General features: G+C 32.3%; 1 protein-coding gene and 1 long non-coding RNA gene across 9 annotated transcripts; one reads left to right on the top strand and one right to left on the bottom strand.

The window, feature by feature from the left end:
- The first annotated feature begins 2038 nt into the window (after positions 1-2038).
- On the top strand, positions 2039-2902 carry LOC145555610 (uncharacterized). Its single transcript, XR_014091520.1, has 2 exons — positions 2039-2669; positions 2773-2902. It is a non-coding gene; the product is annotated as an uncharacterized LOC145555610 (long non-coding RNA).
- A 5903-nt stretch (positions 2903-8805) lies between these two features.
- Positions 8806-15407, bottom strand: LOC145641538 (cysteine-rich receptor-like protein kinase 29). Of its 8 annotated transcripts, none has more exons than XR_014115453.1 (8): positions 14256-14583; positions 13894-14076; positions 13154-13245; positions 12174-12299; positions 11957-12051; positions 11768-11875; positions 9626-10083; positions 8806-9486 (listed from the first exon to the last, which is right to left on the bottom strand). XR_014115453.1 is itself a non-coding variant. In XM_081692368.1 (8 exons), the coding sequence occupies exons 3-8, from the start codon at positions 14048-14050 to the stop codon at positions 9930-9932; spliced, it is 732 nt and encodes a 243-aa protein (XP_081548494.1). In that variant the 5' UTR covers positions 14051-14076; positions 14999-15259; positions 15330-15407; the 3' UTR covers positions 8806-9929. The 8 variants fall into 8 exon arrangements, 7 of the variants coding, with proteins under 7 accessions (XP_081548494.1, XP_081548495.1, XP_081548496.1 ...); XM_081692368.1 differs by lacking the exon at positions 14256-14583 and adding exons at positions 14999-15259; positions 15330-15407 and having other exon boundaries at positions 8806-10083; XM_081692369.1 differs by lacking the exon at positions 14256-14583 and adding exons at positions 14885-14915; positions 14999-15313 and having other exon boundaries at positions 8806-10083.
- Positions 15408-15580: the final 173 nt, after the last annotated feature.

Raw genomic sequence — 15580 nt, 5'->3', positions numbered from 1 at the left:
GCTTGATAGATATTTATATCAGTTTCTGCTTCTCTCTTTATTTTTTGCAGATTGATTGATTCTCCCTTCTTTGATATCCTCTATGCTTGTCTCTCTCCTTTAATCTTTTAATTTTTCAGTGCGATGATTTACTAACTTTAATCACCTCATAATGGTGTTATATATATATATATATATATATATACTTCCTCCGCCACGCATTATGTGCAACATTTTCTAAAAATGGATGTTACACATTATCTGCAACAAACTAAAACTTTCCCCTTTTAGTAATTTTTTTTACTTAAAATGACCAATGTACCCTTAGTTAACTTTACTAACACATATTAAATGATTAAGATTATATGTTATTAACATATTAACCAAAATTAATTAATCAATCATCTAAACCCATCCCAATCTCTCTCCTCCTTCAAAACCACCTCCACCACCATTATCACCAACTTTTCTCTCACCTGCCTCGTAGCCGCCACTGCCACTGCCACCGCCACCACCATTTTTCTCGCGCTTCTCTCACAGCGACGGTTCAATCCACACCAGCCGAAATCGCCCACCCACCCAATCCCAACCCCGAATCCCCCTTAGCACCTCTCCTCCATTGATGTCTCCGTGAAACCCCCCCCCCCCAAGTCGCCTCTGTCGCCTAAACCTACCCCTGTTGCACCGAGATCCACCGCCGATCGAGTCACCGGCCTCCTCCTCCATGATATTGTCGCCGATCCTTCTGGAAATTGAAATCCTGAAAATTGATTAGGGTTTGCGGTGGTGAGAGAGTGTGTAAAGGGTGGTTTGTGGTGGTTGCGAACTGGGTGAGCTTGGTTGCGGTGGTTTCAGATCTTGGTTGCGTCGGTGGGGTTTCAGATCTGGATGGTGGGGTTCGCGATGTTGCGTCGCTCAGGTGGTGGGTTTTCGCGATTAATTGGCTAGTGAGGTTTCACGTTGTCGCAATTTCGCTCAGGTGATGGGGTTCCGCGATTTGGCTGGTGGGGTTTTGGATCATGGTGGTGGTGGTTACAGGGTAGGCCTAGGTAAGGTGGTGGTGGTTACGTGGTAACGACGAGTGGGGTGGTGGTGGATGTTGCTGCTGGCAGGTGGTGTAGTGGTGGCCATTAACTCTCTCTCCTAACCTTAATCACACACCTTTCATTTAGTTAATCAACATTAACAAATTTTATCTTGGGAAACGTGCAACAAGGTTTGTTGCACATAATGCGTGGCGGAGGAAGTATATATATATATATATATATATATATATATATATATATATATATATATATATATATATATATATATATATATATATATATATATATATAAAGGTTAAGCAATTAACCCAAAAACAATTCATTAAAAACCCAATAAAATATTGTAAACGACAGAAAATCCATTGTAGAGAATGCGCACTAAGATGAGATCATGAGATGGAAAATTCAAACTAAACTAAGGGGTCGATGATGTATTGTTTTGTCATTCATGATTTAATCTTTAATATCTAGATATTTTGATGGTGTGTTCTGTGTGTCTATGCAACAAATCTGCTTACCTAGAATGATGAGCCTAAAAGAGTAAACTGTATTTCCCATTTTTAATTTGGAACTTCCATGCCTATATATCAGCATTCTATACTTTGAATTAAAGTTTAAGGAACGTTTTTAAAGAGAAAAATCGGGGAAAAAATCAATCAAAAGAGTCAAAGTAAGCGTTAGGTGGGGCCTACAGACGGAAAATCCACCTAATTTTTGAAATTAGTGGTAATCTGAGCATTTATTTAATTTAAGGGCGGTAATTTATAATAAAAAATTAAATGGGTGGTTTATTCGAAAATGATTACATTTTTGGGTGGTAATATTAAAATTAACCAATTAATTTTATAGTACAAATTAAAAATCACTCGTTAAAGTTACTATAAATAGTTAAAGTTACCCTCAAACTAACCGTCTTACAAATTAGATTTATGATAATTTGATTTTGGGTATGTTTAGGAAAGTTATTATATTAGATAGATTTATTATTTGTGGTAATTTGATTTTGGGTAGGTTAGGAATGTTATTATATTAGATAGATTTATTATTTATGGTAATTTGATTTTGGGTAGGTTTAGGAAAGTTATTATATTAGATTGATTTATTATTTATGGTAATTTGATTTTGGGTAGGTTTAGGAAAGTGATAAGTGGTAGAATTCTACTCCCTCCGTTTCGTAATGTTAGTCCCATATACTATTTTGGGCGTTTCAAAATGATCTACCCATATTGAATCTATTCCTTATTTATTTTATTTTATTTTCCTAATTTGCCCTTATTATTCCATTAAAATTACCTAATTTATCCTAGGATTCTATTTAGATTATTTATTATTAATTCAACTTCACTAAATAAATTCTTTCCCAATATACTTTGATTTTTACGTCCCTATATGATCCAGAAAGTTCCTCTCTTCTCTTTCTTCAACCTTTCACCATGTCTGACGAGTAATTTTTTTTTTTTTTTAATAAACCCTAGCTTTCTCTCTGAAATTACAGTTTTTTTTTTTTTACGATTTCGACTTCAAATCTTCCTTTTTGCTCCTTCAGTGTTCGAATTGGCCGAATTACTCCGTACTTTGTTCAATCCGTGTTCGAAATCTGCGAAGAAATCTGCAAAATTACCATGTCTTATTATGCGATTTACAGTATGTACTTATACCATTAATGCTTCATAATTTGAATCATCATTCGATTTACAGTACTTATACCACTATTGCTTCATAATTTGAATCATCATTCGATTTACAGTATTAGGTTTGGGTTATGTTTAGTAGTCTATAAATATGGGTCAATATCATCGATAAAACTCAAACAAAGAAAGCTTTTGGCTGGTGATATTTTATTGAATCGACAAGAGCAAGATGATTTCAACCTCAGGTATTTTTTTTATTAAATTATTATTTTGTCAATTCTAATTTGGTTTCATTGGGTTGTGAATCTTGTGATCATAACTTAATTAACAACAAATCTAAATTAAAATAAAACCGAAGTGAAAAGAGAAGAACTCAAGAACCTTATTCAGAAATTTTAATTGAGAGTCTTGAATTAATATTTTTTTATTTAGAAATTCTAAATTAAAATTGATTCTTTCTTAATTTTTATTTTTATTGAGTAATCAATAGTAGGATCATAAAGCTTCATTTTATAACCTCTTTAAACATTTTTTTTTTTTGTCAAAAAAGTGTTTAATCGTTGCAAATAAATAATACTGAAGTTTTGTATATTTATAAAAAAAACCCTACAAAAGCATTCTTCGAGTTTTATACTTTGAAAGCGTGCTAAAACATGAGGGTGGTTGGTCTCGAACCCATGATCAAGAGGAGCCTCACTACTCTATTAGTCACTCCCTTACCAATGTGCCAGAGTTACATATTTGTTTATTTACTTCACAAAAATTTGTTTTAACCTTTTTTTTCTTTTTTTTTTAAAAAAAAAAATCAAAACTTATAATTGTTTTCAAAAAATCTGGGGTTCAATGAACCCCCTTAAACCCCCCCTTAGATCCGCCCATGTATATAGATGTAGGAATTTGGATTAATTATTGTAATTAATGATACCGATGATTTTCAGGAAAAAAAAAAAGTAAAACAAGTGTTGATTGGGCAAACCTACCTTCAGAATTGCTGGTAGAAATCATTGAGAATTACTTGGTATCAGTAGAAGACTATGAGGCAGTGTCTGGTGTGTGTCGTAGTTGGCGTAAAGCCGCCATAGTTGGTTGTGATAAGGAGAGATTGAGACACAATTGGCGTTGTCGTCAAATGCCATGGCTTTTTCTAACGGATGGCAATGAAGAGATCTTGAACAAGGATGGCCCCTACGCAAGGTTAACTAGCCTTGAAAAACGAAAAAGAAAGAGTAAAAGAAGAAGAAGAAGAAGAAGCGTGTTGAATTTATCAAGGTTTGACAAGAAGTACAATGTTAAATTCCCTCAAGGATACGGAAGGAGTTGTTGGGGTTCAAGTCATGGTTGGATATTAAATCACGATGATACTCGCAACATGTTTTTGTTCAACCCTCTTACCAACACCCGAGTTAATCTTCCTTGTGAAACCACATTGCCTATGCGAAGATACTTTGACAATTATTTCATAAACAGAGCAGCCATTTTCAATGATAACACCGTGGAGGGGGCTTTACTTGTGGTTCTCATTTATAATCGTTCCATAACTATCGCCTTTGCCTAGCCAGGGGATACCGAATGGACCGAGGTTAAGATTTATAAAGTCCCTGCAATAGTAGATGTTTTATATCGTGTTGTTGATGGACAAGGTAGACTTTTGTTTGTAAATGCCTATGGTGATCTTGCAGAATATCACCTTGATCAACAACAACAACCCAAGGTAACTTGGTATCACTCTAAACTCGAGTTCCTACAACAATTTTGGACTAATGTTCGTGATCAATATATATACAACATATATCTTGTTAATTCTGGTAGGATCTTCTCATGGTTTTGAGGTTTCTTGAGTTGGAAGTACTAGTACCCGAATTTGATTATGACTCTGATCAAGACAATAGTATTGGTAATTATAATACGGTGTTATATTTAGGGTCTTCAAATTTCACTTTGGTGCCAACCGATGGGAGGAGTTGGAAGATTTGGAAGATGTTTCACTTTTTGTAGGAAACAACACAACTATGTCGGTTTCTAAAGCTCATTCAGATTGTCAACCCAATTGCATATACTTCACCGATGATAACATAAGTTTTTATACATGGACGCCGGATAAACTTGGAGGACATGATATGGGTATCTTTCAAATCAAGGACAAAGTCTTTAAACCTTTTGATGTCCAAATTAATAATGGTCTTACACGCTCTTTCTATTGTTGTCCGTTATGGTTTAGTCCTGCACTTTAATATGAAACAGAGGTAGTATTTATCTCTATAATTTTTGTAAAATCTAATAACTGATTTAGCAAAGAATTTTCAAGGGCCAAGGTTTCAGTTCTTGTTGGACTACTGTTTTTATAAAATCTTTCATGTACTCAATTCATGTGAAATCTAATTAAGTTGCAAGTCTTCAACTTTTTTTATTGTGAAAGCTTTATTTACTGCATATTAGGTGATGCGTATGACGATACTCTATGAGCGAACGTATCTTTTTAATAGCTACTGTTAGTGATGCTAATTCATGATTGTATAGCTTATATTAGTGATATTTGCAATAATTTTGCATTACATATAGTGTTAATATTATAACTGAAAGTAGAGGTCATTTTATCAAAAAAAGAAAGTAGAGGTCATGTGTCAAAAGTTCAAAACCACATCCGATCCGAAACCAAACCGAAAAATATCTGATTTAAATTTCAACTCGTACAGACATAATAATTTAACACACCTCAACTTTAAAATTTGATCCGACCTCATCTGACCTGCTCTGATCATCCGAATTGACATCTCTAACTAATAGGTGGTTTGTTTCTTAACATCATGGTCAAGTGACCAAAATTACTTCTGAATGCTACTTATCGCACTTGTTTTGAAACTCTTTTTCAAATATAATAAAATTGATGTTTAAGTTTTTATTTAAATTGCGTTAGTTACATCTTGCTACTCTAAAAATTCAATATAAATTTAATCCGTGCGTCGTACGTTGCAATTTTAGCACATAAAAAGATAGTTTTACCTATTTCTTTTAAACCAATATTTAGTCTATTAACTTTTTTTGTTTATACTTTGGCACTTAAGCCAATTATTAAAATTTTTATGATATTTACTAAATTTACATCCTATATCTATAATAATAAATTAATAATTAGTAAAATCTTTAATAAATGGTTTATTTGTAATCTATCAATATTATTATTAAAACTCAAAGGTAGAAGTGTCAACTCGCCATGTGTCAATGTTTTGTTACACTAGGGATGTCATGCGCGCACGTTGCGCGCGAAGCAATATAGTGTTATTAGGGAGTGAGGTCGGAAGTGTGACTTTTTTTTCTAGTATGTATGCTTTTTTAATGGACACTTCTCTAAATTTTTGTGAATATAGAACCAATGGTCGTTTGGATCAGGTTTCAACTAAAAATGAGTTAATTTGGCTAATTTAGAGAAGTTCACTATATAAAACAATCGTTTTAAACTTCTGATAAAAGAGCTTTTTCAAATGGCTGATATTAGCTCAGCAATATAAATCATGAAGCCATCATAATTAGTACAGAAATCTTTCAATCACTGAAACAACTTTTACCTTATATTATTGATATGCCAACTGAGATTATAAAACACAAAAATAAAATGTAGTTGATAGCTGCAATCTAGCCCCATTTTGATTATCACGTAAAAGGCGCCGCCATATAAAAACATTATTACATTTACCCTCTTCTCCTCTTCCTCAGTGTAGGGAACTTAAGAGGAGTAAAGGGTAGCAACCATGGGCGGATCTAGGGGGGTTCAAGGGGGTTCATTGAACCCCCAGATTTTTTGAAAAAAAATTATAAGTTTTGATTTTTTTTTTTTTTTTTTTTTTAAAAAAAAAAGGAAAAAAAATAAGGTTAAAACAAATTTTTGTGAAGTAAATAAACAAATATGTAACTCTGGCACATTGGTAAGGGAGTGACTAATAGAGTAGTGAGGCTCCTCTTGATCATGGGTTTGAGACCAGCCACCCTCATTTTTTTGTTTTTTTGTTTTTTTTTTTCCCCCCTTTCTATTTCTTCCATTGTTCTTCATGAGTTAGTCCATAGTTGGGTCAATAATTTTAGGAGTAGTATGTGGTCATTTTGTTAAGTTAGAGAGTTAAATGAATTTAGAAGTTAATGAGTTTATTTAGTGGGTTTATGGGTTAAACATGGCATTATACTTTCAGTTTTTTAGCTTATTATTTGTTGTTTGTTAGCCCACATATATGGCTCTTGTATTTGGTGAAGTAAGCATGAAGAAATATTATGAGTTCTTTATTTTACTTGCTTCATACTTATCTAATATTATTATTGCTTTTATCCTTTAGTACGTATTAGTTTCAACGGTCCTCTTATTCCTCTACTCCTCTTAATTCTTAAATCATTATTTGTTTGTAAATTAGTGATAATTAGATTAATTATTGATTTGTTTAATTAGTTTTGATATATTGTTGACGTACAAATTGAATTTAGAAACTTAGAATTTAAAATTTTTACTTGGTCTTTTAATTGATAATTAGAAAAAAAATTCATTATCAAATTTGTGTTTATTGGGGACTTGGGATTTTTGTTTTTCGAATTTTCGTGTAATATTGATTTTTTGCAATATAATTATAGATTTATCATTTATAGAAGTAGTAATGTTTTAGCACGCTTTCAAAGTATTAAACTCGAAGAATGCTTTTGTAGGTTTTTTTTTATTTATTATTTTATAACTGTTTAATCCATCCATTTGTAATAAAAAATTTGAACTTATATATTGAATATCTATATTATAATTGTAGAGGGTTTTTTTTCCAACTTTTAACCACAATACTCCAATTCTTGAATGGAGAAATTCTATGCATTCTCTTTTTTTTTTAATTTTTTTTTTAGTAACTACCTCTTTAACTTCCATTACAATAACTTCCCTTTCTCCATTATTTCAAACAAAAAAAAAATCTACAACTACCAATTAATTTTTCCTTTTAAATATACATAAATGCTCCAAACTCCCTCTCATGCATTTATTTTTTTTTTAAATTTAAAATTAAAAAAAATTAAAAAAAAAAAACAACTACTACTACTCATTCCACACAACAAAAAAAAAAAAAAAAAAAAAAAAAAAAAAAAAAAAAAAAAAATTACTAATTTTTTTTTAATTTTTTTTAATTTTTTGTATTTTTTACAAGGGAATATTACTAATATTACACTTTTTTTAAGTACACTAATAACATTTCACTTTGTGTTAATTTTTTTTTTTAACGTAGTATAATAGATGACGTGCAGTACCACGAGTATATAGTTCATTTATCAACAATTCACCATAACACTCAAAATCCCCAACCATTCGATTATATGTATTTTTTTAGGAAATACATACCCTCCAAACAACTTCGACTTCTCTAATAACCAAAACAAAAAACAAAAAACAAAAAACAAAAAAAAAAAAAAAAAAAAAAAAAAAAAAAAAAAAAAACACAACACGTTTTTTGCGAAACTGGTCTCATCGAAAAACTGTTTGCAAAAGAACAGAGTAACTCCTACATCACTGAACCAAGTTATCCCGGTAACCTCTATAGCTTTGACAAGGTAAACCCCATAATTACTTGCCACATTGCGTGGCCACCGACATCTAAGAGTAGACCCTGTTCTTTTAAGCTTTTGAGCAGGGCAAAGAACATAAGATTTCAGCATAGCAATTAGCAGGGAAAACCAAGTGTCAAGAAATCAATAATATTCAGTAGAGCAGAGCTAAGCAGAGTTCAGCAGAGCAAACCAAAACACAAGTCCACAAGAGCTCAAAAGAACAGGGTCTAAGTTACAACATTAAAATCATCTTCCCGTATTCTAAGTAAATTTTTTCTTATAGTATATAATTAATATCTTTCTAATATAATATATATTCCGTGCATTTTGCACAGGTACACTCTAGTTTAATTAATATATGAGCATCGTTTGTTTTTTAAGATTCCGAACCCACAGTTCGGAATTCCGGGATACGCCACTTGTAGCAAACTCATGTCCATTGCTTCTTTGACATCTGACTATGTATTTTCCATGTACAGTGCACACTCTCTTTGAGTCACCAAATTTATACTCATCCACAAATCTTACAGTCATTTCCTGCAAACCCCGAGATTCCCTTCCCAAATTACATAGAACAGCTCAAATGCTCAACCAACCAAACAAACAGCAAATTTTGACATTCAAGATAAAAAACTGATAAAATATTTATATAGTGGAATAAATCACAAGTATTTATATAGTTCAAAAAATCCAACTTTCAGAATTCAGATCAGTGATGGCTTTCCTCTGCAGATTCATCGGGAGTTTCAACAATGAGCTTCAGATTAATCTCCTCTAACGGCTAAAGAACCTACTGAAAATCCAGCCTTGCATCAGACGAAGGATCAACCAATTGTAAGGCTAATTTCAATGCGTTAAGCATTTCATCCCCTGTAGTTAAAAATCCCTCATCAGCTCCAAATCAAAAACCTCATTAGTCCACTCTTCCTTGACGGTTGATGCAACCCATTGCGGCAAATCTATAAAGTCCACTGACTCATTAGGAGACTTTCCTGTCAAGAGCTCCAATATGATCACCCCTAGATTGTAGATGTCAGTTTTTGTGGTTGCCTTCTTAGTCTTAGGAAGCTCAGGTGCACAGAGTCGGTCATCAGCTTGTGTATCCTATAATATGATATTATGGGGTTATTTTGCTCATCTAGGTATACATTAGTTGAAGTAAGACTTCCATGAACTAAGCTCTCTTGGCTATGAATATAGTTCAGTCCATGCGTTACTCCTATCACGATCATCCTCGTTGGCCAATCGATCGATTTCTGGTCCTCAAGCTGCAAAAAATATCCCAAATAATATGAATATGGTCATAATTTAGGAATTAAGAAAGTATATCACCCAAATTAAGTTTAATGTGAAAAGTAAAGTTCACAATGAAGTATTAGACTATTAAAAATCAACATATACCATTACCTTAGTCATATAAAATATCCCAAATTATATGTATAAGGTCATAATCTCAGGAGAGTGATCACCAAAATTAAGTTTCAGCATGAAAAGTAAAGTTCACAATGAAGTATTAAGACTATAAATTTACTATATATACTATCAACTTAATCATATAAAACATAACCTAGCATATAACATACGTAGTACTTCAAAAAAAGAAGACATGAATCATAGATAAGTCAAAAACAGCAGCTTAGACAAAATCTTCTCTCCTTTAGGTCCCAAGTAATAGGCCCTAAGGGGAAGATGATTCGGGTGGCGAATTCCTTCAAAGTGCAGCAACCTCTATCTCAAACTCTGTTAAAGTCTTTGCAAGCTTCTCCCTAAGCCTCTTAACCGCGACTTGATTTCCATCCTCGAGTGTGGCCTTATACACGGTTCCGTAAGGGCTCTTCCCCATTATCTCTGCAGTTGCACACACTCTGCAATTGCACACATCAAATCATCAGCTATAAACACAAATGGTCCATCAAAGATAATCTTCAACACGCTCAGGCAGCCATGGGAAGTATGTAATCATCAGCTGTAAACACAAGTGGTCCGGTTTCACACGCTCATTAGACATGGGAAGTATGTAATCTTGTGATCATCAACACTATTCTACTCGAAAAAGAAACCTTATCAATATGACTATTTCACCTACGGACAAACATGATACCTAACACATAAATAAAAAGGCAGAGCACTTCAACACTTGGCTTATGATTGTCCGGTAAATAGGAAAGTATTTGTATATGTCAACAATATGCAACTAAGAACTTGTGGGGAGGGGGGATCTGGGGAGGGGACATGTACACAAAATAAGTTCAAGCTATAATACTAATAGTTTCAGTGACACAACTACAGAAATAGAGCTGCTTGCTTTACTTGGCAATCAGTCTCTAACTCTCTGTATCCTTCTACTCTATAGCTTGTCAAAACAATATTAGATTGATTAATTTAGGATATACTATGCATCTGCATTAGATACATGAGCAAAATATCAAAGAAATGCACTCTCAAATACAAGTAAAAAGAAGCCCAGTACTTCAACAAGAAAATCTTTAGGGAAAAAAATTGAACACATAAATAGATTCATTGTCGGTTCATATAACAGTAAAAGGGGATGTAATCAAAGAGGTACTGTATTTTCCATAAGAATCAGATGAAAAACCCCAGAAGAGTGAGTATATGATCCTTCCTACCCTAACCCCTAAATAGTGAAATAAACCCAGAAGAAGGGTGAGTATAATGGAATAAAGGGAGATCTATTTGAAATTAAATTACCATTAAGGGAAAATATAAGAATAGTAATTAAAAACATATCCAAATCAAACTCCAGCAACATGTACACTCTCTCTTTGAGTCACCAAATTTATTTTCTGTAATCCACCATCCTTACAGCCATTTCCAGCAAACCCCAAGATTCCCTTCCCAAATTACATTAAACAACACAAGCTCAAATTCTCAACCAACCAAAAAAACAACAAATTTCAATATTCAAGTTTAAAAACTGATCAAATCAAACCCAACTCAGTTCAATTCCTAGATTCGTATTTGACCCAAATTTGTAAGATCCCAAAACCTTAATCCCAAATTTTCCCAAACAAAATCAAATTGAAACAGATCAAATGACAAATTATGAACTACATCAAAAAATTAAGAGAAAGAAGAGTTACAAATTCTCGGACGACACCCTTGAAAAACAAGGTAGGAAGAGCAAGCCCTTGACCCAAAAAGATCAAATCAAGCCCAATTTAGTTCAATAAGTTAATTTCACTCAATTGCTTGGGAAAAATTATAAAGAGTGCTCGTTTCTTTATTCCTTAATATTCAGCAGAGTAGCAAAACTCTTAGACTTCCCTATCTCTTGACATTTTTCAGTCTCGATGTCAAGATCTTTTTGCTTACCTATTTCCTTACATTATTTAACCCCACTGACAATTTTAAGATGCCAATAGTAGGCAGACTCCATTGAATCAAGCAGTAATTATCGTATTAAAAATCAGATACTTTCCCTTCTCAATTTATCAAGAATAAGTTCACAGCCACAACCCTAGAAGGTACCAAATAATATACACATTTGAGTTCAGCTAGAGAAAATCACTAAATCAACAGGTGTTTTACCTATTTTTCCTTAAGCTTACAGTCCAATTTTGAGAAGTCGTCCTATTGGCCTGAATGTAAAAGCATCTTTGCAAAAAAAAATGATCCATTTTTTCACCAAAACTTTCCCTGAAAAGACGTTAGAGTTTATTAATAATACAAAGTTGTTCATAAAAACTAAGCAAAACAGAAGGTTAATGTTCGACATACCTCTGGTCTACTCTACAGGTTAAGGTTTTACTGATCATGTTCCACAGCTCTTCATCATTCATTTTAGTTTGTGAATAACCGAAGATTGTGAAGCTCTGCGTTCGGATGTTGCATGTAACACTTATACATACATTTCCATTGCTGTCGCACATCTCATTGATACAATAATGAAAGTAATTTATGTATAGAATTCATATCCTTAACAAAGAAAAAATACCTCAGGAAGAAAGCTTTCTAAATTGAGAGCAAAAAGGGCTGGAAAAATCTTCTTTCTGCCAAGATCTTCGGAGGCACCAAACTGGTGAGTCAACATTCTTTGCAGCAATTGGATTTGCAGCCACACCTGCACAAAGCCCAAGAGATTGAACATTCATAAAGAAAAAGTATAAGAGATGTATTAAATGATAATATATTTGAAGAAATTTTATGATTACAAATTTTGCACAAAGCTATAATATAGGCCTAATGCCTTTATTCACAAAAGCAAGAAATCCAAACAATGCAAGTGAGTGAGCCTCTTATCATTCTGTAAATGGGAAGACAAATCAATAAAAGATTCCGTTGTAAGAATTCAACTAACATATTAAGTTGGTTGGTGAAGAATATTAAAAAGTAAAAGAGGGTGAGAAGAAGATGAAGAAAAAGAGGAAAGGTTAAGTTGTCAAAAAAAGTAATGATGGATCTAATAATAATCCAGGTATAGTATGATGATTGATTATAACTTTAAACCCAAAAAAAAGAAAAATGAAGGATCTATAGAGTCTCAAATTCTGCAAAAATCGTGTAAAATTCCAGCTAAAAGCAAAAAAACACAAAAAAAAAAAAAAAAAAAAAAAAAAAAAAAAAAAAAACCGGGAATTTCAGAATAAACAAAACTCAAATCCATCCAAACAAACACATAAAATACATAAATTCACTCAAAATAAACAAAAGTACACACAAACACAAATTAAAAACAAGATCCATTGATAGATCGGCAGCAAAACTAAGGAAAACACAAATTTCACTTCAAAAAAAAGACCCAAAAATCAAAAATTATACACAGAACCAGAAATTTGACTTCAAATTCACATCAAAATATTCAAAGCTTTAGATACTCAATATACAAATCTAGAAAAATCACCAGAAATCTAAATATGCGCTCAATTAAAATCCTAAAAAATTCAACGAAAAATTAAAAGAGTGAGGAATTGGTACCTCAGCAGCGAGAACCAGAACCGACCCTCTAGGCATCAATTTTCTCATTTCACATCTTCTGGCAATCACTATAAGAAAATCGTCTTCCCCTGCTGAAAGTTCAACAAAATATTTCATTAAAAAGCAAATCAAAACCCTAAAAATCAAGAAAATGTGCAAAAAACTAACATATCAAAGAGGCAATTGTCGAGAGGAGGCAGTGGCAGCATGGGGAAGACGGGATAATCCATGTATATGATATCAAACCCTCCAACCCACTAAAAAAGTAACCTAACATTTTTCAGAAATTCAAAAATCTAACAACACCCACTCCACTAATCAAGTCAAAACCCAAATCCTAAAAACTAATTAGCTACTAAAAAATCAACCAAATCCAAGCAAATAAACCCAAAATTTATACATACCAACATCCCCAAAAATATCAAGAATTTTTTTATGCACAATTTAGAAATCAACCCACAAATTAAAAATTAACCACCATCAACAATCCACATTTCTATCACAAAGTCCAGAAAATCAATCACTGCACAAAATACTACACTCCTTAACCAACCCCATCAACCAAAAAATCCCAAAAAAAAACCAAAAACAAAAATTATATAAGAATAAGCCAATTAATAAATTACATTCGAAGTCGAAAACACATTACATGTTACAAAATCAACACAATAAGCAATCAAATTACGAGCATCAAGCATAAAGTGGATCCTACTTGACAAAAAAAAAAAAAACCCATTCACCTTCATTCCTCCCTGACCATAGTTGTTTCTTTCTTTCTTCAGTTTCACTGAAAAATGATAGGTATGTTGATGAAAGATCGAGGACATTAGTGCTACCACTAGAATGTGGATCCGCTTTGTGCATATCTGAAATTATCAAACCTCTCGCTTCTTGCATAGATCCCTTAGATAAGCCTTCTCCACCTGAAATCACAAAATCACATACATCAACCAACAAAATTCAATAAAATTAACAAAATTTACACCAAAATTGATACAAAATCAATTGACAAAATACAAGTCTGGGAATTCTCAAATTTCTAACAAAAAAAATTTTTTTTTTTTTTTTTTTTTTTACCCAGATCCATTTAAAGCCAGATTACCCAGATTTTCCTTAATTAAGTTCATATCCATTAGAGCATCTCCAATGGTGTTTTTTAAGGACTTGGTTGCAAATATGAAAAATAATAAAATTGTTGCTTAACCATTGGAGCACTATTGAATTACCTGCTCTCTATATTGTTGAGTTAAGCTACACTGCTTCAAAATTTTAAATATTTAAAAATTTAATTAAAAATATCATTTTTTATCTTTTGCTTTAAAAATAAATATTACAATATTATTTTCATCATTATCAACTAACATATAGGTAGGTGATATTAACTGATCTTAATCCTAGCATATAATTGTAGACTTTTTTTTTAAAAAAAAAATTAACTATAGTTTACAAGATTTTTTTTTTTTTTTTTTTTTTGAATAGTAGTTTACAGATAATAGGTTTACACATAACACATTCATTCACTCGTAGTGTATGTTGTATGTTTCACTTTTCATTTTTTTTTTTTTTTTTTTTCTAAATTTAATATTCCACTTTATATTTTAGTAAATAAAGAATTACAAATCAAGCTACTACTTCTTGTAGTTTACCATTGGAGTACTTTGTAGCTTAAAAAGGTTGTAGCTCTAAAAGTTGACTTGGCAAAGCAAGCTACTACAAGCCTTTGTAGCTTACCATTGGAGATGCTCTTAAATATCAAATCTTTCTGGAAAAAAAAAATTAAATTAAAAAAAAATTCAAATAAAAAAACATATTTATGCAACTCCAAAACCCCTATTATATTCAAACCTCTTTATGTTAAAGAAGATTGAGAAACTTGCAGCAATCTTCAATTTCATTGCAAGTAGGAATTTTTACAAGCTTTGGTAGCGCAAATTCCACGTCCTTCATCAATTGTGCTCTTTGACTTGATAACCAGGAGAAACACCTTCAATTAAACGGCTACCTTCTTAACCTTCAATTAAACGGCTACCTTCTTAACCACGTCATAATCGTCTTTCTCTAAGGCCTCATCTTCTCTCAATTTCTTCAAATTTGGGATTTTTTTTTCTAAAAAATTAGGTTTTTTCAAATTCTGGAACAGATATTTAGAATTGAAAAAAAAAAAAATTTAGTGTACCTTAGTATTGAGAGGATAACAAAGCCCTTACTGGCAAGTGGCAACACATGCTGTGAGATGAGTGAGAAAGCTCTTGCAAGAGAGACAAAAGTGAGATGAAAAATAAGAGAGAGAGGAGAGAGGATAACTTTTTGGAAAACTTTTGTATACATCCGGTTTTCAGTAATTTACTGTATATCGGGTATACTTTTGTCAGATTTAGTGTCACTTTTGTCAAATTTAGTGTCATTTTTGTCAGATTTATCAATGAA

Source organism: Chenopodium album, chromosome 8, assembly GCF_948465745.1.
Source record: "Chenopodium album chromosome 8, dcCheAlbu1.1, whole genome shotgun sequence".
NCBI lineage: Eukaryota > Viridiplantae > Streptophyta > Magnoliopsida > Caryophyllales > Amaranthaceae > Chenopodium > Chenopodium album.
The sequence above is the reverse complement of the archived record's forward strand: the minus strand, read 5'-3'. Positions and strand labels throughout refer to the sequence as shown.

What these genes read in the sequence shown, in the direction of transcription:
- LOC145641538 (XM_081692365.1), bottom strand. Translation starts at nt 14,286, where the DNA reads ATGGATATGAACTTAATTAAGGAAAATCTGG. An exon ending in TTCTGGTTCTCGCTGCTGAG is followed by an intron (nt 12,300 to 13,153) that starts GTACCAATTCCT and finishes GGCTTTGTGCAG; the next exon opens with GTGTGGCTGCAAATCCAATT. An exon ending in GTAAGCTTAAGGAAAAATAG is followed by an intron (nt 10,084 to 11,767) that starts GTAAAACACCTG and finishes GTGCAATTGCAG; the next exon opens with AGTGTGTGCAACTGCAGAGA.